The sequence below is a fragment of the Amyelois transitella genome, chromosome Z (assembly GCF_032362555.1).
Source record: "Amyelois transitella isolate CPQ chromosome Z, ilAmyTran1.1, whole genome shotgun sequence".
In the NCBI taxonomy this organism is placed as follows: Eukaryota; Metazoa; Arthropoda; class Insecta; order Lepidoptera; family Pyralidae; genus Amyelois; species Amyelois transitella.
In genome coordinates this window covers 3,351,638-3,375,024 of record NC_083535.1, presented here as the reverse complement: position 1 = coordinate 3,375,024, position 23,387 = coordinate 3,351,638, and the positions used below count along the sequence as shown (strand labels likewise).

Here is a 23,387-nt window from a genome sequence, read left to right as displayed (position 1 = left end):
TCTATACTTGTTTGTTCTTGACCTATTGACTAACTTTCATTCTGGAATGTATTGATCCCGTGTGGTTTGCGACAATGGGAGCACTAAGCCGTGGGCTAAGGATTGCTCTACTGTATTTACCGTTTGTTATACCTTTCTCCCTCGTTTCATACCGTTTTTCTTATGCTATCCTAAGAGTTCCGATAAACCGGAATAAAACAGATTGTTAATGTTTTGAAAGGATTTTAATGCACACGTCCTTTTGAGACCCCATTTAATATAAAGGGCACACAGTAAGATTTTTTTCTTTAGAATTTTTATTAAGAATACGAAAGTTCTTCTAATAAATGAAACATTACCTTTTTCCTTAGAATATCCAATTTACCTGAAAGCTGGAAACACGAGCTTCATCCGAAGATGTTGGAACGAAGATCGGTAAGTAATAGTGCTATTTATTTGATGTATCAATATTGTGTTTCATCCTAGCTTCTGAACAAAATATATTTTGTTCAAATTTTTTATTTGTGTCTAGATTTTTCTTACTGCCCTGAATTGAAATTTGATTGGCAATTAATATCCAGGGCCTTCATCAATAAAAATAATAACACAAACGCATGAATGAAAGTCATTTAATCTTTCGTATGAATCTTCCGGTTTCTGGCGGCACTCAAAATCATAGCGCAAAACTGATCCTTGTGCACATTCATTTTTCACTGATTCACTCAATTTAAAATAGCCTGTAAAAAAGTGAAAAAAAAAAATGAAATTTGTAAAGCTGAATTGGATTATAACTGTCAGTCTTTCATACATGATTTTTTTCCGCATGATATTACGTAGGTATTGAATAAATTAAATTAAGTAAAACCTAGTTTTGAGGCGTTTGTAACGTGGTGGAATGTTTAAGATACCCAATTTTTATTTGGGTATATTAAACATTTCACCACGGATTTTTTTTCTCAGTTTTCTTTATATATCTGTCTATCACTTTTTTTATTCAACCATAACAGTTCTGATCTTAACTGTGTGTCCAGTCCACAGATATTAATTGTTTTTATTATCATCGTATTTGTTCTACAGAGTACCGACACGATGTGGGAGATATACGTGTCGCTGGCGCCGCTGGAGGCCGTGCTGCAGCCGGTGACGCTGCAGCACCTCGTGCTGTTGCTGCAGCAGATGGCGCCCGGCGGGGCCTGTGTGCTGCGACCGGAGCCCGGGGATCTGTGAGTTGTTGTTGTTATGTAGAGTGAAGGTCACTGTCGTTGTAGTCATCTCGCTCTAACGTTGAATGACTGAAAGATGGGTTGATTGATATAGATCTAGCTCAATTATTTAGCAGAAATCAAGACCGACATAAGTAGTTCTAATAAGATAGTAGTTCATATTTTGAAACATGCATGTAAGAAATATATGCGTTACGGCTTATATCGTATCGGCCGCATGAAGTGTATCTGCAGTGGGCGTACTCTCTGTTGGCATGCATAGAAATCGGAATCATATAAGACAATAGATATACCATTTTGGAATGGCGTCTCATCACCTGACTTCACACGCAGTTTCAATCGAAAATAAGTAAATGTCAGAATAAATTCAATTTGGAATGTCGTGGTATTAGACGATTTTTACCACCTTTTGCGTGTGTCTTCACTGTCGTAGGAATTTCCAGAAAACGTATCCTCCTTCTTCTCTGTAAGGTTCTGTCTGTCTATGTGGCAAATATGATAAAAAATTGGTTTAGTAGTTGTCAAGTTCATTCGTTATAAATAAAACTCTTTATAATAATAGTATGGATTAAAATTAAAATTTTAATGTTTTCTTTTTCCGTCAGACCGTGTCAGCCCTTCATATGGCCTTTCTTGTTCGTGACGGCTGGAGGGATTCGATTGTTGCTCACTGGTGAAGAAGAAGATCCTGATTCTGACGACACATTTATATTCACCGTAAGTTATTCTATACATACATACATAAAATGACGCCTCTTTCCCGGAGGGGTAGGCAGAGACTACCTCTTTCCACTTGCCACGATCTCTGCATACTTCCTTCGCTTCATCCACATTCATAGCTCTCTTCATGCAAGCGGTTTCGGGTACTTTTGACCTGACCCTTTACCAGGTCGTCCTTAATTTGATCAAGATACGTTCGTCTAGGTCTTCCCACTCCGACCTTTCCCTCCACACTCTTCTTGTATATCTGCTTAGCCAACCTGTTTATTATGCACAATTTATATTATTACTAAAGACTACATGTCTCCACTTGCAACTTGCGTACTTCTTTTGCTTCATCTTATGTTAATATTCTATGCTTGCTTGCATTTTACTTAATATAATTCAAGCCATGCCTTGTTTTGTTTCAGATCGGTAAAATATCAGTGAATCCACACCCTGAGAACCCGATTTGCAGGTAAATTATATAAATGCTTTAATTCATTTTCATGATTGAAATATGACACGTTTTGTTAATTTATTTATTTCAAATACGATAACAAATCGTCATTAGACTCGCTTATAAAATAGTAGTATTTATCTGAATTTAATAGCCATCGACAATGTGCCGTAATTAGCTAGTACCTAATCATAGATATCGATCACTTTTCGTGACGCACTCGCCCGCGCCTTATTCTTAATAAAAGATATCCATCAAAAAATGTTCCTTATAAGTAAGAACATAAATATTAATTGTAAACAATCACTTTTGTGACATTAAAATCTCTTTGTTTTAAATAGACGTCCAATAGCCAGCACGGACCCGTCTTGGGCTACTGCCAATACAGCTTCCGAAGGTCGGCAATACGATGTGCTGGTGAAGAGTGTGGCCGTCAGGTCGGCGCAGTTCAGGCAGATTGTCAAGAATGAGGTAAAAAAATACATAAATCTTTTTCTAAAGTATCAAAGAACCATGAATCTTTATTTAATCAGAAAACGCGAATTAAAACAATAGCATTCCCCTTTGTAGTAGCTTTGTTACTATGGGAATTCCAAATATCATGCCTTTGTATTTTCTGTATTTCAGCTAAATCTTAGTAGTGTGCGTTGATAGATAGTCAGTCTGTCGCATGTTCTATTGTTTATTCATTAAAGTAAGAGAGATATCACAAAAAATAAAATAACTATATAAATACATCTTCAACATCTACTATGAAACTGATTTATAATCATAACTTCTATTCTCAGTCAGCTGAAACAGTGAAAGGACAAGAGAACCCTGCTGTAAAGTGGACGCGGCCGCGAAAGAGCACTGTCATTACGCCCGTACTACATTCGTAAGTAGCATGGTCACATTAAATTAATGTTCGACGTTTTTGCAATTCTTGAATTAAAACATAGTTAAGCTAACCGTTTCGCTTTGTGATTTTTCTCTTTCCCTCACACCGTGCTTATTGATGGACAGCGGGCTATTAACCAGGGAGAATGCCACAGGGGCAAACATAATGAGAATAAAAGGGAATGTCTATGTAAATTTAAACGTCGAGTTATGAATGATGAATTTCATGAAGCAGAATAAAAAATTTAAACATTACCCTTTTCTTTCACCAGAGTTGACGTCGGGTTCGTCTTAGCACCAGCTCACTACACGGGCGGGATTCTAATCTTTGGCCCGGCGATAGAAATCAATCTAATGTCGGATTGCGCCATAGAGCTGAGCGTCGAACAGCTGATCCTCGCCAGACAAATCATGGATGATGTGAAACGCGCTCTTGCTGACGTTGAGTGAGTAACCTGTTAATTTCGAGCTTTTTGTAGATGGCGTTAAATTCGTCGCGTATTGTAAATGGCGCTAAATTCATGCGGGCGAAACTAGTTGTTTTATATTGTTTCTTATAGCGAAAATATATCCCGTATTTATCCGTTACGGTGAAGACATAAACACCAGACTTAAAAAGACTGGATTGCTTAATGATGAAAAATGATATTTAGTCATATAGGGAAATACTTTGAGATAAGCTTAATACGAGTGACGCCTGCATTAGTCCAAAGCACAGCAAGTAAAGTATTGCTTACTGATCATAGAAAGCTTGAATTGTCTTTCCTATCTATTTTAGCGTTATTTTCTCAGCATCTTTGGTTCAGGGTGAAATAAATAAAATAAAATTAAGTATGTATTGTAAGCAGCTCAATAATAAGCTTCTGTATTTACAAATACAAATTTATTTTGCTTTCACAGAACTACCAAAATATTGAGTCATAGAGAAGAAAAGTTCGGTGTGTGTCCATACGCTGATCTGCTCAAGAGTCAGGAGTACTCCGAGGAATCCTCGTCATCGTTATTAGTTACCGGATTAGTTGATGGTGAGAAGTGTTTAAACACAATGAATTTATTTTTTGCTAAATGTTTAGTAATTGCATATGCTTTGTCAACGTTCTTGAATAAATGTTTCGAAAGTTAGATTAGGTTAGGAAAAGAACATTTCTGATTGGCCTGGGTCTTGTATAAGTATTTACTATAATAAATATAATATCGTTGAGTCACTATCTCGTTTCAGAAGTTTTGAACTTAATTCGAGGCTAACTCAAGCTGTGTAATTTTTCCATATACATATGTATATTACATATATATTATTTATCTTTAATACAGCTTCGGAAACAATGAAGGCCGATTCGGGAATCGACACTGGCACCTCTCAGCACTCCACAAACAAGTCGGTGCGACACTTAGACCGGCATACGTCTGTGCCGTTCAAGAAAGCTGTGTCCGTGGTCTTCGCAGATACTGCCTGGTAATCGCTTACTAATATTATATGACAGACGTTTTGAATGCGCTTGATCTCAATCTGCCTATTGGTAAACAATATGAAGCCTAAGGTGCACCCAAGCTTAAATAATGCCTATTCACTCTTGCCTTGAAAATCCTCAAGTTGTATGTATCGGGAAAAAGAGACGCGGGGAGGGAATTTTTTAAGGGGCTTTCCATATTTGTCGTGTTTGTAATCTTCCTGGTAAAATTGTATTTTTCGCCTGTTCAGTGCTGATTCATCGGAATACCTAGAAGTGTTCGTAACGATGGGCATCATCGAGATTTCGTTGTACGTGGCGGACGACAACAGCCCGGAAATAGTGGCGCTGCGAACGCCTGCCGACTATCATGCCTCAAACCAGGAGGCGCAACAGGATGTAAAGGTAAATAAATTAATATGGGACAACTTGCATAATATTAAGCTAATAAATATGCAGATAATGTGGCAAGAAAAAGATGTAGGCTTTGCTTACCCTCCGGGGAAGAAGTGGGATTTTATAATATGTATATTAAATACAGGGATATCTGTGATATTGAATATATAGAAATACATACTTATTACTATGTGCATACATAATATCACGCCTTATTCCCAAAGGGGTAGACAGAGATTTTTACATTTTCTTACGACCTCTGCATGTTCCATTCGCTACATATACATTTATATTTTAGAAAATTCAAATTAAATAAAATACCTAATGTGTATGTATACATTATATATATAAAAAACAGGACCTACCACCAAAAGAGGAGATGAAACGAACGGAGACGACGAAGTCCTTGCGTTCGGAAAACGCTTCGAAGAGCGAAAGCAGGGAGAGTATCACCGACGACGTGAGGAGAGACGATTTCGCGCGCACCAACATTGATATGGCTGTTAGTATTGTCAAATTTTCGTGAAGATAATAAAAATATATATTTATTTTTGTTTTAAAATATTTTTTTAACACTAAGTCACATTTTTTCAAATAACACTGTATTTATTTCATACCATTATTGAGGGAGTCGTGAAAAAATATGTAGGTTTTTCGACATTTAGTGACGGCGGCTCCGCGGATCTCCACTCCAGACTAATTCACACTTAATAACTACATCAAAATCGGTTCAAACTCTCGGGAGCTACGATGTCGCAGACAGACAGACACGTCTTTCTTCTTAGGAGGATAAAATAGTAACGAAGATATACGCTATATTTGCAGAATCTTCCAATAGCCCGAAAATGCGAAGGAAACCTGCCGTTAATGCACGCGACGCTGTATCAGCCAAACTTGTATTACTGGAAGAAAAAGAATCAACAAAGTTTACAGGTAACTTAGTGCTTAATTTATCCAGATTTGGAATTCTATTTGAAATACTGGTTCAATTTATATAAGTTTTGTCTTAGGTTACCAAAAGAGTTTCATAGGTAAAAGAGTATTAATAAAGTAAATACCTACGCTTTCTTTAGGAGTCGTCCTGAGTTTAACTTCAATCAAAATCTGAAAGCAATTTTTTTTGTAATTTTACCTACTGTAAGTGTGCATGGAACTTTCGAGTGTTATTCAATCATTAATTTGTATACAGGTGTCATTATTCAACGTATGGTTGGGGCTTGGCGTTGGTGAAATGGAGGGGCATTGGCATTTGCCTCTGTTGTCTACCGCCAAGGGTGTGCCGGACCCCGCCACCGATATACCGCCCGCTTTAGCAACCATGAAGATTGTGGCGCCTAATGGTAAGATTTAATGTGAAGTCTAGGACATATTACATCTATCACCCTAAAGAATTAGTTATTTACCTGACTATTGGACCTGTACCTGTTAACAGCCAAGAGTGTGTCGGATCCCGCCACCGATATATCTAAGTTATATATTTTTTTTCCCCCGTTTTAGGTTCAACATTACATTCATCAACCGGTGCTCGAGGCACCATGCGTCTGGACGTAGAACGACCGGTGCAAGTGGAAGTGAGCGCCGATAGACTGAGAAGAATCAAGAGTATACTTATGCTGGTATGTTGATCAACAATAAATCAATTTATCTGAGACTTGTGTTGCTACTTATGAAACAGGCGTTTGAGAAGTACCAAGAGTGATTTTTGTGAAAAGTCGGCAGAACTGTTTGATTGTGTTTCGCAATTTTATTTTTACCACAAACTTAACTTGCAATGTGGAAATCTTTTACGTCTTTAATAAAAAGCTAGAAAAGAAGCCAAAGCCGTGGTAAGGGATGTTATGGGGGATAATTTTGTTGCAGATTGAAGATAGAGTAATAACAGGCAGTTCAATGCATCTAGCGGTTCCGACTGAGGATCATGTGCTTTATAAGCTGAGACGATTTATGGGTAAGAACTATTTATCAATAAATACGTCTTTATTCCTTACGGGGTAGACCACAGACAGACAGCCTTAAGCTGGCTTCGAGCGCGACGCGGCTCGCCAAACCCCAGAAGATATGAGTCTATGGCACACACCGGACATAAAATGTCATGTGAATCTACAAATAACCTCTAGCCCTGAAGGGAAAACGCGAGTCACACCGAAGGCCTATGAAGTTAACCGACTTTTCCGACCAATCAGACGCACCTGCCCGAATCGCGGGGAGCCACAGCCTCCAGAGAACCTTTCTTAATTACATTAAAATTATTATCAATATTTCAGCTTCTAACTATTACGGTTTATGAGATACAGTCTAGTGACAGACAGACGGACTGACAGCCAGCGGAGGCCTAATAATAGAAACCCGTTTTTACCTTTAAGGGTATGGAACCCTAAAAGTTATTAATCAATATAACTCCACAGTTAAATACTCAATGGAAAGCGTGACCGTCCAAACCGGTCAGATCTGCGTCTCCGGTTCATGCGGCACAGGCGGCTGGGACTCCGCCTCGCTGCAGGTGGCGTGTGGGGCGCGGCCCGAGCGAGTGCTGGCCCGGGGGCTGGTGACGGCGCTGCTGGTGGCCGCCGGGCCGCCTGGGGACCGGAGGCAGCTCATACTGCAGCCGATGATGATGGGGTCAGTTTTGTTAGTCTCTAGGAGTGAGGTGGTCCGAATGAACCTGACTGTTCGATCAAGACTCTTCACTCTAAAGTACATTTACTGTTGTGCATTTTATTTCCATCCCCCTGAAGTTAGTTCCAGTCGGGTCCTCACCTATGTGGCAAAGGTTCATGATTTTTACACGAAGCAACTCTCATCTCATATATCTAAGATCTGCCCTGTTACGTGTGTGTTACGTTTGTTATTTATACGTTTACTATTCGAGCACCCACGTTCTCAGGGATTCTACTATTCATTTAAAAGTTAATAATGGGACTTGATTCGTCTATTTGTCAACCAATCTCATTACAAAACATTAATTTCAGAATGGATCTTGAAGCGACATGGGAGGCGTGGCGTCGTGCAGAATTCGGCTCAAACTCTCACGTGCCTACTGTCAGAGGATCTCTCAATTTGGACTACGTCACGATAGACTTGCGGCCATCAGACCTCGCTGCCCTGAACGACATACTCGAACTCTTTGCGACTATAAATAATAAGGTGATTATCTTCTTCTATATATCTGATATTTATAATCCTCCCTGCGTTAGTCCTGGTTGCGACTTAACCTCTCTCGAGAGTTACGAAGTGACCTCTGTCAGACCTCTATATCTTTAGCAGGGAAGCCCAACAAGGTCATGGTTACACTTTCAGTGCTCAACATTCGAACTCGCTAAGCGACTATAAAAAAGGTCATTTTCATCTTCTGTGTAACAAAAAAAGGTAAGGTCATTTATGCTTCTTTCAATTGATGAATAGTAGAAATCAATTAATTGATTTAATCAAAATTTGTCATACGGCGAATAGCTATGATGTTATAGGAGTCTGCTTAAAAAAGATTTAAGGGATTTCCAATAACTAAATATTACTTCATAGATTGATCTTGATGACCGCTTTGTTGGAGAAATTAACCCTGTTATAGGCAATGATTTTGCGGTCATTTTTAATTTAAAATTTTTCCTCTACTGGTGTATTATACAGCCAGAGTCCGGAAAGACGAGAACCTTATTCGAGAGCGAGCACACTTTGTACGAGAGTCACAAAGACTCGCTCACGTCGCCTCGGACGAGCTCGACGGCGGTAACGGAAGATGCAGATTTGGCTGACCACTACTATAAGGACGATTTGAGGTATAATAAATAAAATTTCTATGGATTCTTAATAAAACGAGATAAGAGAATTCTAGAAAATTTAATGTAGATAAAAATATTTAATATTTTTTTTTTATTGACTATTAAATATATATTTTTTAAATATCCATATTTGCACTGCAGTAAGATTATCAGGTCATAAGCGCAAAACATCCCAAAAAAATTGTGTCATTCTTACTCGTCCACCACAAGCGATGAAGGTGAAAGTCTTTTGGCCAACATTACGTTTTTAAGTGATTATCTGAATACAGAGAAATTCGGATGACGCGTTTTTGGATTTTCTATTAAATGTAGGTACTTTAAAACATTTTATTTGTTTAGATATTATATTATTTTTGGTCGTCTTTTCGAGACTGTTGCCTTGGTTCTCACCCTATGGCATAAAGCCGTGATTATACGTATGTAATTTTTAGGAGTGGCGCCTTCAAAATGGTGAGCGGCGGGCAACTGCCGATGGCTTATCAAGTGATGGTTCATGGGCACTCGGTGTCCTGGCGATACCCTCATCCCAGAGCCATCACGAGGATTGTGGCATTTCCTATACCTGGACTGGTAAGTGGAATGGCAGTTCTCATAAATTTAATTCAAATTTTCAGTCTTGATAACCTTCATGATAAAGAAAATTACCTCCGAAAATAGTCAGAGATATGTGGCCACAGAAGAAGGCGAATTCAAATCACTCTGAACTTGTGACGTATAAGAAGAAAAAGAAACTGTAATTCGTCGTCAGTCTATATATAATCGGTATATATACAGCAAATTATTGTTTTTCAGGACGAAGAGGTAGACTGCGTTCTCGAGCTATACAGCCTGATACAGAAAAGATGGATGGCCCACACGTATTTCACGCTGCCGATCAGCGAGCCTAGGGAAATTAAGCTATATGTTACACCCCCTGGTACGTGGTCTTCTTTGTATGAAGTTTGCAAATGAAATAGGTTTGCAAATAAGAAATGAAATTAAAAGAAATACATTTTTGGGTACGGATTTGTTAAATTTATTAAAAGAAAGAAGAAAAAGATAATTCATTGTTATTTTTATTGCAAAGCTGTATTTTAAATGCCGGTTGGAAGTGAGTTTTGTTGAAGTAGAAGAATGTAGCCACCACTCAAAAAAGTTTTTGCGTATAGTATAACTATAACATCCGACATAAAAAAAAAAACAAATTCCTAAAGGAGCTAAGGGAAGAAGCAAATTTTACATCCATAATTATTATGTTAATATTTTTGACAGAAGCAGTATTCGCATTGACTTGGCGTTTCCGGCCTTGCGACGAAAACACCGAAGAAGACCTACCCTTCGAGTTCAATGTGTTCAACTACATGCCGAAAGAAGATCCTTTGGTATGTTATTTTCTTTACCTATTTTTCTTCTTACTTGCGTTAAACCAGGCTACATCCTCGCCTTTTTGATAGGAGGTGCGGGGTGCGCGTTTTGACTATGATATTGGATACCGGTTTTTATACGAATGTTTTCTCTACCGTGAGAGCATCGTTTAGCAATCAAACTCTTGAAAACCATATAAACTAAAGCTTGACCAGAAAAATAGCAGACTACAGGGCCCTCGTTCCTCGTTGCTATATGAAGAGCAATACCAAAAAATATGCTATATTTCTATTTGAGCTTTATACATCTTATATTTAAAATTCTCGTGTCACAATGTTTGGCTCCGCACTCCTTCGAAACGGCTTTACCGATTTAAACCAAATTTTGCATGCATATTCAGTAGGCCTGAGAATCGGCTAACATCTATTTTTCATACCCCTAAGTGTAAAGGGTTGTCCACCCTTAACATATTTTTTTAACTAGAAATAACTTAAAAATTATTTATATGGCAAAACGACGTTTACCGGGACAGCTAGTACAATATATCATATGTATTTAACCACAAACAGATAACCGACGCATCACCGGATCGTCACGCCGTCCCCACTCCTGAGAGCGGAGTCACCGCCGAGCAACTATCGGGCGTGTTGCGAGTGGACTCGTACTTCGCACCTCGCATGTTGCCGCGACTCAGACTCGCTTTGCGATTCGTCAGCCTCGATGTCAACTTGCACAATTCATTGCCGAAGCTTTCCAGGTAATATATAATCGCTTACAAAGGAACATGACACCATGTACTTCTCCCTCTTGGTATGGCTATGTCTTTACAAAGATAATAATATTTTTTTTAAACTTTCATCCCCTGTTCATATAAACGTATGTTCATATATAAGAGGGTCGAATTTTTAGGCAGGCGACACGTGTACGTGTTTTAATACTTTTGTAGTGTATATTAGTGATATTATAATATTTTTTTTTATGTATAGAAGATTTAATCATGCGCATATTCTTAACGTGCAAAAATTTATGTAAATTGATATGTAAATGTAAAAGTATAGTTATTATCAAAGTTCTTTTTAACAGTCGCGCGACAGAATTGGAGGGCTACTATGTGTCTCGGCCTCTGATGAGAAGCCACCGCGTGTTAACGCTTCTTGCAAGGGACTTCAACGCCACTCTACATATGGGCTCGCAAGCCGGGTCGTTGTTCTCTTACGACACGAAACTATCGTAAGTAAACCTAAAATAGTGTATAACATTACTTGCAAAACCTGAACAAAGCTTGAAGGACATGTTGTCAAAACAATATAAGAATATTACCTTTGCATGCGACTTTTGGTTGGAACCTTAACTTTATGTTGTTAATAAATGCATTTAAATATGGCGAAAAGTAAGCTCTTGAAGAAGTTTTATTGACACAAGGCAGCAGCAACGGAGGGTTCGCCGTACATATTTTTCCGCTAAAGTTGTTAAAGAACAGAACAAATGGTCTCAACATTCAATTTTTTATCAATCCATCCTCACTGATAATTTCTCCACCACCAGCGCGGATATCCTGGAAACCGCCACCGGGGCTATCGAGGAAATGGTGGAAGAATTCCGTGTCCGTGGCGCAGTCTCCTTGCCCCGGGACTCCGGCGTGGCGGCGCAGACTCGAGTGCGGTGTCGCAGTACGAGGCTGCACTTCGCGCTGAACGTGCCACGCGTGCGAACGATACACGCACTAGCCACGGACTGGTTGGAAGGCATTAGTCAGGTTAGTTGTTTTTTAAATTTCGAACGTATTCAAAAAACAAAAAAAAAACGAATTCACTTGTCTAAATGTAATAGAAAAGGGTGATTAATTCATGTATTTATTAATTCGTACGATGTACTACGTGTTCGAATGCCTATTTCCTAGACATCAAAGCTTTTAGTATGTTGCGACCCTGAACAAATCGCCTTAAATAAAATTGAGTAGAAGTAGCGTTGGTGAGCTCATTCACTCCAAACCCTCTTTGGTGTCACATCTTCAGTGGACTTCAACTGCTTAAAGTGGCTGATATGTGATTAAATTACAGTGTTATGAATATGATTTAATCCACTTGTACATCCAAACTTTTCATGTAGCAGAAGAATTCGCAAGAAGAGAAGGGTCAAGAACATTATATATCGAAAGGCGACATCGCCAAAGCGACAGCGGCGGCTTTGGAAGGCAGAGTTTCGTTGTGGATACACAACAGCTGTGGGTCCGCTTTGCGAGTGGGACAAGAAGGGACAGACGAAGTTGTTCCTTTAGCACCTGGGGCCAGGCTTGCTTATAGGTATGTTTTATATCTAAAAGAATAATAATATATAACTGTAGATTTTATGAAATGTGTTTCAAACTTTACTTTAACCGATCGTAAACAACTCAATAATTTAATTTTCACTTCATAGATGGCGTTCTCCAACGGCGAAGAAAAGGTTAAGATTCGCCGTGGCCGGACCCACGACAGATTGGCGTTGGTCCAGCAGTAAGTTTTACAATACGTGTTACGACTTTCCAATGCATTTCTACGCCACACACAAATAATAGTGAAGAGTGGTTACAAGCTCAGTTTCCACCGGACTGAAGCATATACTCGTAAAGAATCGGCGACTGAACATGGTAGGAGCCGCTGTTTCACTAAAATTGTATAATAACTAATTTTTAAATTATTAATTTTGAAAGTAACTCAATTATTACAAAACAATATTTACATGCCATACTTCTGGCGGAACATGTAAGATCACATATATTTCTAAAAAATGTTTCCTTTGTGGCGGTCGAGCCATTTATTTAATATCAATATTTAATATAAACATACTATTTGTCTAATATCGAGAATAGCTGGGCCGATTTAGTAGATATTGATAATGATATAAGTATTTGGGCAATGTTTAAGCGAGAGATAAAGATTAGATGACCCAGTGTAAATCTATTATCTAAATATATTTCTTTCTTATATGTGTGGAGTTTTAGGGTAATAGTTAATAGATGAGAGATAATTTAAATTTTCCCCATAACCAGGCATACCATTCGTCGCTGGCTCCACTCGGGTTCGCCTGGAAGAAGGGGAATGCCTCGGCGACGGGAAAGTAATTCCCGGCGCGGGAGTGTTCATGTACGTGAGGGTCGAGGAGACCAGCGCCACCAAGAGCATGCATCTGGTGGGCCGGCTCACGCTTGCCAATATGCTGAGACACGACTTGCTGTATAAGGTAGGAATTCACTCACACTCTCACACTCACTCACTCACTCATACAATCCTCAAAATTTGAAAACTAAAGATTGGTTTATAAGATATCCGTACATCTAGTGGCGAAGCGACACTAATAACATGATCTTCAAAACTGAAAAACTAGGACTACGATCGTAGCCAAAGAAAACCTATGAAACAAGAGCATACCTCGTTTCCTATTTTATAACATCCAATAAAATAAATGACAATGAGAAGTTGACGACTTTCGGGTGAGCAAATTATTTAAATAACCGATTAAATGCACAGGTGCGGGCTCGTTGCAGCGTGACAAACCAATGGCGTACAGTCTGCTCTGGGGAATTGACGGCGGAGTCCGTTGGACGGACTGTCATCTGCGGGGCGGATTGCGAGATGGTGCTCAAGTCAGTATGAGTATACTTATCATACTGTGTTACTGCTAATTGTTTGTCTTTGTTTGTACCAGATGACTTTATTTGAAAACAATTATAAGAAAAACACTGTGTGAATTGTGATCCATTTATTTTGTGACATTAGTCCCAAATTTCCCAAGCATAACTTAAATTCATACATTTAAGTAAAGTAAGAAATTTGGAAAAATTGAGAAATTTGTGGGCCTTTAATTTTTGAAGTTTTTAAACAAAATCTTTTATTTTAATTTGAATGCATTGTGTCTTACATCAATGTTTATTTCAGGGTTAAATTTCTAGCCCATGAGGCCGGCTGGTCTGGAGATATACCGTTAAAGGAGTGTCCCAAAGAGAATGTGCCTTGGCTGGTGAAAGGTAAATTTTTTTGTTAATTATTTAAGTTTCCATGCAAGCGTTAGTTTTCAATTACTTTTTCAACCATGGTTTTAAATCTTAACCTAATGGTAAAGTTTAAGTTTACGAAGTAAAGTTGCACCATAGACATTTTGTAGGGAGTCATGAAAGGGTACGCTGTTAGAGAGCAAACGCTCTAGCAGCGCATTCCTCCCATGAAACGTCTCGTATAACCTGAAGGTTGGTGGGACATAGGCGATCATTAGTATGTGTTTTGTCGACAGTACCAAGCGCAGGCGACGTGCCGTACACATCGGTATGGTGCCGCGTGACCCGAGCCCGCAGCGACGGCCGAGTTCTCGCTACGGTGTGGCCGCTCTACGTGTTACACTCGCACCTTCCGCTAGACACAGTGGTAACTATCACTTAATTTAGACAACGCAATAAATCCCGTAAACCAGGACGGTATTTAGGATTTAACTAAAATAACTAATTTGTTATTTTGACACATTAGCACATAAAAAAGTGCTGTAAGAGTTTTCAAACAAACTAACTAACTTCCTTGTAACTTCCTTGTAACCATTACGTTTTTTTTCTCTTCATAAGAACCTTCGTTGTTTGCCTAAAAAAATTGCCTATCGGTTGACCCGTTTTTGAATTTAACGATAAGCAACACATTTGGCATCTAGATTTTCGTATACACAAAAAAAAATATTCGGATGTTTTAGGATAAAATATTCGGGTGACGATTATGCAAATTTGGCCTCAAAAACTTACTTTTGGCGTCCGTGAATATTTTTTTTTTTTTTATTTATTTATTTATTACACAATAATCATAATGAAACTTAAAAACAATATTCCGCAAAACTGTTTTCACAGTTTGACTGCGGTCAGTCTCATTTAAGCTACATACTTCTATAGAATTTGAGAAGAGTTTTTTTAATTGATGCGTTGGTCCCACATACAGATCTAATGTCTGCGGGCAAACTGTTCAATAAGTAGGGCAAGCGTTTTTTTAATGTTCTATCGCCATAGTAATTACTTACTCTGGGTACCTCCAGCTTGCCCGCAGTCACAGACCTAGTACTGTGACCATGACTAGTGACATTTAGCGTCTGATTGTTATGATTATTCAATATTATAAGATATTTATGCTTTACACTAGCTGGAAGAATCTTACATATTTTAAAAAGTAGATAATAATCTTTTTTAACTTTATTTTTAGTTTTACTATTGACCAGAAACTTTAGAAATCTAATTTGAATTTTTTCTATTTTATCTAAATTGGTTTTAAATGTAAGTCCATAACAATCAAGAGCATAGCTAATTATAGGTTCTACTAGTGATAAATATAAACATTTTAAGATATTCCTAGGAACTTTGAAACTTAAGTGATAAAATTTACTTCTTTTGACAAATTCTTAATTTACTGCATATGTAATTGACATGTTGTGTCCAGGAAAAACGATCGTCTACAATAACTCCAAGGTAGGTTATATAATTTACACGTTCTATGGGTTCACAAGTACAGTATATATTTTTATTATGAATACAGGAATAAGAATGAGCTGTTATAGGCAATGCTGATGGTTGTTTGGAAAGATCAATATAGGGAGAGTGTATTAACATATATTTAGTTTTAGAGGTATTCAATAGAATTCCGTTGTCGTGCGACCACTCAACGACCGCGTCCACATCACATTGTACCAAAGATAGGAGTTCCGCCAGGTCAGCGCCGGCGAGCAGCATGCAGAGGTCATCCGCGAACATGTGCGCTGTGCAGTGCTGCAGTGCACCACACAGGCTGTTAACGTGCATTAGGTAGCTCACGGGACCACACCCCGAGCCCTGCGGTACCCCGCAGCGTACCGCCGTCATCGCGCTGAGCGCATCTCCAACCCTGACACGATATGAGCGCCCGGTTAGATAGTCGCGGAACCAGTCGTTAAGTGGCTTGTCGACTCCACATTCGCTCATAGCTTTCAAAAGGGTATCTGTATCTAGGGTGTCGAACGCTTTTTTATAATCAAAAAATACTGCAACAACAATTTTTTTATCTGCTAAATGTGAATTGATTTCATCTGTAAAAATGGACAATAATGAGCTAGTACTTTTACCCTTCTGAAAGCCATGTTGACAGTCATTTAAAATATTATTTTGTGATAAATAAGATCCGAGTTGAGTTGTTATGCTCTTTTCAATTATTTTGTCTATACTAGATAAAATAGCTATAAGTCTGTAATTTTTGTAGTCTTTACGATCTCCTTTTTTATGAATTGGTCTTACTATTGCCTCCTTTAATTTATCTGGGAATTTATGATATTTTACAGATAAGTTAATTAGTCTAGCTATAACGGGACTTACTCTTTCGGATATTAACTTCAGGTCACACATGCGTACGAGATCGCTTCCAGCTGATTTTTTCGCATCCATTTTATCTATAATACCTTTAACTATTTTTGCATCAACTGGTTGCCATCTCATACACCTGTCCGACTTATATACATAACTTGTTCGATTTAGCCATTTATATTTACAGTCATGTTTAATTGAGTCTATCTCTTTAGAAAAAGTTCTTGCAAACTCATTACATATATATTCAGTACCACCTTGGATCCTCATACTATTAACTATATTTGTATCTAAAGATTTTTACTCTTCCCTAGCATACTATTTATTTTTTCCCAAATTTTCCTAATATTCTTGTTACAATCTATAATACACTGTTTATCATAATTATTCCTGGATTTAGCTATCGCCTTATGACATTTATTTCTATATTTGGTATAAATTAGTCTATTTATCATATTATTTGGTTCTTTGCTCCATATTTTAAACAGTCTATCTCTTTCTAATATCATCTTTTTTAATTTTTCTGTCACCCAGTTTTTATTTCTCATACGATTATTAATCACTATGTTCTTATAACATTGACTATATATGGTAGTAAAAATTTCGCATAAAGCAGTGTACAATTTTATAGGGCAGTCAATTGTTAACAGGTGTTGAAAATCAGTAGCTAAAAGTTTTTCCCTGACTAGGCGGTTATCTAACACGCGGCGCGCAGCAGTGGAGGGACCCGCGGCGGCCGGCCCGCCTGCGTTATCTTTGCATTTTATCAATACAGTCACATAATAGTGATCCGATATTTTATGTTCAATTACCGCTGAACAAATTGCAGCTGAACTATGTCTAGCATATATATGATCCAAGCATGATTCTACTACTTTACCATTAAGTATTTCCTTTCTTGTTATATCATGAATACATTTAGTAAAACCATATTCTGTCATTAAATTTTCGTAGGTAATCACATTGTTATCTTGACTGTTCAACAAATTTATATTTATATCTCCACATAATATTACTTTGGAATTAGTTGGTAGACTATTTAATAAAATATTAAGTTCTGATAAGAATTGTACAGTTTTATCTTTTTTATTAACTTTTGGAGGTCTGTAAATAGAAATAATATGTAACTGCTCACCTGCAATATTCAGCGTTATGTAAACACATTCTGCCGCGCTCATCGCCAGCGCAGGCGTTGTCGAGCTATCTACCTCCTGCTGGACTAATCCCGCGCGAGAATACACTAGAACTCCTCCACCGCTTCGCCCCGAACGTGTATAGTAACATAAATTAAAGCCATCTATTTTATAAAAGGATAATAAACTATAATTTATATTAGATTCTGTTAGTACTATTATATCAATTTTATGTAAATGTCCATGCAGTGAGACGAGTAATTCGTCAAAATGTTTTTTAATTGAACGTATGTTTACATGTAATAAACAAATATCACAATCACTATTAAATCTAGAAGAGTCATAGAAGTCACTTATGTTGCTTACACGAACATAGTTTACTGAATTGTCGACGTGGTCTATGTCACTTAAAGGTGTGAATTTTAATAATAAGGATAAACACGATAATCACTGCATTAAATACCTATTCACTTTGCTAATTCACGAATATCGCTGTCCGATTTCACCCACAAAGCCTTATCGCCCTCTGACTTCTTGACAAGAACTTTACCATTGGTGACCCAGATGTATTTATATAATCCTCGAAGTTCCTTTTTTACATTCCATAATAAGGCTCTAGTCGGTTTGGTCAAGTCTTCATTGACATAAATTCTGCTTCTCAAGGCCCCACCCACGATGTTATAACTCGTCTCTTCCAGTAATTTACGTCTCTGGGACAACCATTGATCACGCGTCCCCGTGCCTATAGTTTTAAACTTGTAGCGGGAGCAATGATTCGGCTCGACCGCCACCAAAGGGAAGATCTTCCGCCAGGCTAGGTGTTATGCCTGGGGAACCGCGGCTCCGACGATGTTGTGTCGGAGGTTGTATATATAGCTCCAATCCATGAAATCTCTGAAATCGCGATTTGGATTCTTCGCTGCTATTGGCTGAGCGCGTCAATTTCTTAGCGATGATTGACAGTAGTTGTTTGATTTGATGTTTGTGGCGAGTGGCGTAGAGATGTCGCCACAGTACTCCCCCCCAAGACCGGAGGTCTGAAGTCTTGATCTTGCTGTGCAATCTGTGCTTCAGTTGTAGCTTGCAAGTGCCAGTTGTCTTCCAGTGAGTCGGAAGTTGCTCGAAGTCCTAGTGAGTCAGGAGTGAGCCGTTGCGTTGCTCGTAGTCTGCGGTGAGTCGAGACAGTAGAGAGCGAAGTCGACTTTTTGGCGCCGGGAGAAATCGTGCAGAGCTGCCACGCTGGAGAGAAGAGCGGCCGTCGAAGAGATCCAGGCGTGGGCTGCGGTAGATGCGTCGGTCGCTGAAGTCGATGAGAGTGAGTGCGGGTGGAGACAGGACCAGGAAGCTCGGTGAGTCGGCTGCGATGGACCTGCTGCGATACCCAGTTGCTGGCTTGCTGTGAGACTGCTTGCAGAGTGAGGAGTGATGCTGAGGATTGGAGTTGATGATGAAGGTTGCTTGCCAATCACGTCGGGGTCACCAATGTAGCGGGAGCAATGATTCGGCTCGACCGCCACCAAAGGGAAGATCTTCCGCCAGGCTAGGTGTTATGCCTGGGGAACCGCGGCTCCGACGATGTTGTGTCGGAGGTTGTATATATAGCTCCAATCCATGAAATCTCTGAAATCGCGATTTGGATTCTTCGCTGCTATTGGCTGAGCGCGTCAATTTCTTAGCGATGATTGACAGTAGTTGTTTGATTTGATGTTTGTGGCGAGTGGCGTAGAGATGTCGCCACAAACTTCACAATTATAGGCGCGGGCTTGTATCCCGGTTTAGGAGTATACGTGCGGGTCATTGACTCGATGTCCTCGCAGCTGACGTCCATTTTGCGCGCGACCAAGGCCACAATGTCCTTGAGATTTTCGCCCGGTAATTGCTCAATACCAACTATTTCAATATTGTTTTTGCGAGTTGTTTGTTCAATATTTTGTAATTTTTGCTCCAATGCCAAGTTGCACTTTTCAAGATAGGTGCACTTATTATTCGTATTGATCATCATCTTCTCAAGCTTGTTTATTTTCTCCTTAGACACTTCGTGCTCCGCAAGCAGCGTATCGTATTTGTCAGAAAGGACGCTAATACTGTGAATGATGATGTTCATTTGTTTTTCTAATGAAGGTAGAACAATAAGTGTTTTTTGGATGTCTTTTAACGTTTTACGTACTGTTTTTTCATCTTCCCCTTCTGTTTCATCATCCGTATCATTCTCCTCGCAGTTATAGCAACAAGTTCTGTTCCTTCCTGCCTTGATATCTGCCGCCAATCCCTTAACACAGCTCTTATGAAAAAGTCCTTGACAGGGCCCCTGGCATACGAAATGCGAACCCTTCTTGGATAGCACTTTCTTGCACTTTTGACACTCCATATTTATATTAAAAATACTATATTACAATTTTATACAAATTATGTACTATACCGCAGCCGTCGCGTGCGCAATTTGAATAATCGATACGTGAATAAATCGATGCGTGTGTTCGGCGCGGCGCACTCACGTAATACCATTTTTTAAACTGTATTATATCTTCAGGTGATGGTAACAACAAACGCGGCGTCAGTTTCCTCCGCGGAGTTACCCGACGAGACTCCTCCTACGTTGATACAAACGGCGCCAGGGCGCGGCACTAGTACGCATCTCTTAGCACCAGGGACCACTTCGGCAAGGCACACACTCTCATTCCAATACAAGTAAGTTTTTGGGATTCTGTACATAGTGGCTTTTAGACCCAATCCATTTTCTGAAGCAAGTTTGGTCCGCGGTCGTTACAATATGCCAGTTTATTTAGCTTTTGTTTCGTGTGGTATGGTATGTGCGTATGCGTCAAATAAAAGCTTTTGAAGGTGGATTATACTCGACCGATAGTGCTGAAATATAAAATTCATGAATTAAAAAATACTATCTGATCTTCTAGTTACACAGCATTATACGAATTAAAACCGTTTCTTTCTGATCATGTGCGTATTTTAGCAAATTCTCTATCTTCTACTACACTCCTCAAAGAACCAACATACAAAATATATGTGCTTCTTTTTTATTTTTGGCTATATGTTGTGTTGTCTTTCAGTAAGTAGATCACTAAATAACGAAAGTTTTATATAATAAATATTTTTCACACGTATTGAAGTACGTTATTTTAATGGAATGATGTTTGTTGTAGGAACATAGATTGTCCAGTAACCCGCGAAGCCGTTCCCATGCATTATGGCGTGACTGACTCATCGGTGTTCGACAAACGACCGCCCGTGGCCAATATCGACGACATCGTCGAAGAAGTGCAACAATGGTAAGTAGTCGTGTTACAACTATTTAATTTTCTTTTCATCACCCTCTGGAGGGTTTTTTATTTATTGTCATCACAAAAACTGTATAAATGTAAAAACTCGTGTTGCCACCTCAACGGTCAAATCAGGAATGCTCGCCATGAATTACACGACAGATCACCTTTTTAGCATAGGATCGGGATCGGCGGTATTGCCAGGCTAAACTAAATGTTACCAACATTTCGTGATTGTTGATACTCTATGTTAAAATTGATGTTTTATCTATAGGCTGCGACGTTCATCTCTTAATGCCACATCCAACTGGCCATATTCCTTGGTCACGAAGCACTGGCCGTTGCCATGGCAACCAGCACTTCTGCAGCCCAGGTGTGATGTCACGGTAAGTACCCATACAAAATCCTTTTTAAAGACTTATTTAGCTTTAGAATGTTTATCTCGGTTGAAATAGTGCAACTCAATTATGAAGCATTTTAAAATCTTCATCCGATTTAATTGATTTTTTGCGTATGCTTAGTTTGGATGGCAATGACATAAATGATAAGCTAGAAGCGAAATTTAAAAAAAAAATCAATATGGTAGGCTAGTTATGTTTATAGTTATGGTCATTCTATTTTAGCAATATGATATGTTTGCTACAATTTATTATCGATATTTTTCGTCCTCTCTAGGTGAGATACCAAGCCGTTCGCGCCGGCGGCGGGTGCAGCCTGGAAATCCAGCTATGTCCAGTAGTGTTGCTATGTAACGCTGCCCCCATAGCGTTGACACTACGAGCGCACGACGCCGCGCCATTGTGCAAGTTGGAACCGGGTACCGCTATATCGCTGCCGATGGCTGTACTCAAGGTAAGTCTTTGATGAAAATCTGTCTTGATGATAGTGTAATAGTGAGGCAATGTACATTGCCCCCATAGCTTTGATACTGCGGGCGCATGATACAGCGCCATTGTGCAAGTTATTTTTACCAGGTTCAGATAAATAAATAAATATATACGGGACAAATTACACAGATTGAGCTAGCCTCGAAGTAAGTTCGAAACTTGTTTTACGAGAAACTAACTCAACGATATTTTATTTCATAATAAATACCTACTTATATAGATAAACATCCAAGACCCAGGCCAATCAGAAAAAGTTCTTTTCTCATCATGCCCTGGCCGGGATTCGAACCTGGGACCTCCGGTGTCACAGACAAGCGTACTACCGGTGCGCCACAGAGGCCGTTATTACAAAATATCTATATACATATATAGAATGGCCAAATTAATCAGTCCTTCATATCGCCAATCCAACAACGCTAATGAGCAGTTGTATTCCTCTGTAACTCGGCATACTAATACTTTTCGTTTTCTTCCATCAGAAACCATTCTTTATGTCCGTGGAGATGGGCCGGGAGACGTTTGTGAGTGGACAATTGGAGGTGGACAGTTCGGAGCCCGGCGTGTATGGCGCTCCGCCCCCGGGAAAACTGGCCGTGGACCACTCAGCAGACTTCGCAATACTATGCAACCACAAAGTGAGAGATCACTTATATTACACTATGTGAAATTAAATTAGATTTGTTGTCAAAATAGGTTACAAGATATGGCTAAATGACGTCACTATATCTTAAGTACATATAATTATATCTACTACCGTACTTATAAACCTAGATGCCCATGAAGACTAATTGTGTAAGAAGTTTGAGATAGACAAACACTCACCGACCTGTTGATTTTCATTCCACCATTCACCATTTCCTTGATTATTCTTTCTATTTGTTGTTATCCCTTTCCGCTTGCTCTTTTTAAGTATCCGTGTTCTGTTCGTGGCTTGTGGAATTGTGGTAAAATTAAGTTGAAGTAGACTTAATGAAAACAAAACGTAACATTTTTAGCGTAATTTAAGACTCACTTTATTAAGTTCACGTTATTTTATACGTTCTCTCTTCATGAAGGTGGCGCTGTTGACGATGTACTACGAAATAAAGGAAGATATAAACATACTTGGCGCTAGCGCTACGTATGTCGTCTTGAATAGACTCGATATGGATATACTGGTAAGTGTATTTAACGACTCGAATTTTTTTCTTATGTTATTACTTTTTATATTTATTGAATAAATTTTTCATTGATTTTATCTTGTTAGTGAATACAGAATTGAGAAACTCCATTTGTTTTTTCTAGGTTTCACCTGTGGCGGTGCCAATGGAAATGGAATCGAATGTTATATTGCGTTCTGCGACTTATAAAGTAGTACCTCCCACAAAACCAGATAGGTTAGTTCATTTTAATAACAAAGATAATTTATGCCCAATTAATTTACAATCAATTATTTTCGTGGATAGCTAGCTACATTGAGTTTTTCTAAAAAATAATCTTATCCTGTTCTACACAGCAACCGCGGCAAACTACTAGTCAATTTTTGCGGAGAAATCGTTAGCGTGGCAACTC

General features: G+C 38.8%; 2 protein-coding genes across 5 annotated transcripts in view; one reads left to right on the top strand and one right to left on the bottom strand.

The window, feature by feature from the left end:
- Positions 1-23,387, top strand: part of LOC106130565 (uncharacterized) — a 50,965-nt gene that overhangs the window by 16,019 nt on the left and 11,559 nt on the right. For 3 of the 4 annotated variants that reach the window (XM_060953417.1, XM_060953414.1, XM_060953415.1), the window contains exons 32-68: positions 351-414; positions 1,057-1,202; positions 1,808-1,919; positions 2,333-2,379; positions 2,703-2,832; positions 3,150-3,238; positions 3,513-3,686; positions 4,141-4,265; positions 4,552-4,693; positions 4,940-5,093; positions 5,443-5,586; positions 5,910-6,017; positions 6,274-6,424; positions 6,582-6,700; positions 6,945-7,032; positions 7,490-7,703; positions 8,054-8,228; positions 8,709-8,857; positions 9,292-9,430; positions 9,653-9,776; positions 10,112-10,221; positions 10,774-10,961; positions 11,288-11,434; positions 11,750-11,960; positions 12,314-12,507; positions 12,623-12,699; positions 13,236-13,426; positions 13,714-13,829; positions 14,122-14,210; positions 14,474-14,604; positions 20,205-20,362; positions 20,833-20,958; positions 21,224-21,335; positions 21,625-21,801; positions 22,316-22,471; positions 22,892-22,993; positions 23,121-23,212. In XM_060953417.1, the coding sequence (XP_060809400.1) occupies positions 351-414; positions 1,057-1,202; positions 1,808-1,919; positions 2,333-2,379; positions 2,703-2,832; positions 3,150-3,238; positions 3,513-3,686; positions 4,141-4,265; positions 4,552-4,693; positions 4,940-5,093; positions 5,443-5,586; positions 5,910-6,017; positions 6,274-6,424; positions 6,582-6,700; positions 6,945-7,032; positions 7,490-7,703; positions 8,054-8,228; positions 8,709-8,857; positions 9,292-9,430; positions 9,653-9,776; positions 10,112-10,221; positions 10,774-10,961; positions 11,288-11,434; positions 11,750-11,960; positions 12,314-12,507; positions 12,623-12,699; positions 13,236-13,426; positions 13,714-13,829; positions 14,122-14,210; positions 14,474-14,604; positions 20,205-20,362; positions 20,833-20,958; positions 21,224-21,335; positions 21,625-21,801; positions 22,316-22,471; positions 22,892-22,993; positions 23,121-23,212 (4,971 nt within the window). The remainder of the gene's footprint in view (positions 1-350; positions 415-1,056; positions 1,203-1,807; positions 1,920-2,332; positions 2,380-2,702; positions 2,833-3,149; positions 3,239-3,512; positions 3,687-4,140; positions 4,266-4,551; positions 4,694-4,939; positions 5,094-5,442; positions 5,587-5,909; positions 6,018-6,273; positions 6,425-6,581; positions 6,701-6,944; positions 7,033-7,489; positions 7,704-8,053; positions 8,229-8,708; positions 8,858-9,291; positions 9,431-9,652; positions 9,777-10,111; positions 10,222-10,773; positions 10,962-11,287; positions 11,435-11,749; positions 11,961-12,313; positions 12,508-12,622; positions 12,700-13,235; positions 13,427-13,713; positions 13,830-14,121; positions 14,211-14,473; positions 14,605-20,204; positions 20,363-20,832; positions 20,959-21,223; positions 21,336-21,624; positions 21,802-22,315; positions 22,472-22,891; positions 22,994-23,120; positions 23,213-23,387) is intronic. The other variant, XM_060953416.1, reaches the window with a different exon arrangement.
- LOC132903930 (uncharacterized) lies at positions 15,591-16,166 on the bottom strand. The gene has a single exon (XM_060953455.1). The coding sequence runs from the start codon at positions 16,164-16,166 to the stop codon at positions 15,591-15,593; it is 576 nt and encodes a 191-aa protein (XP_060809438.1).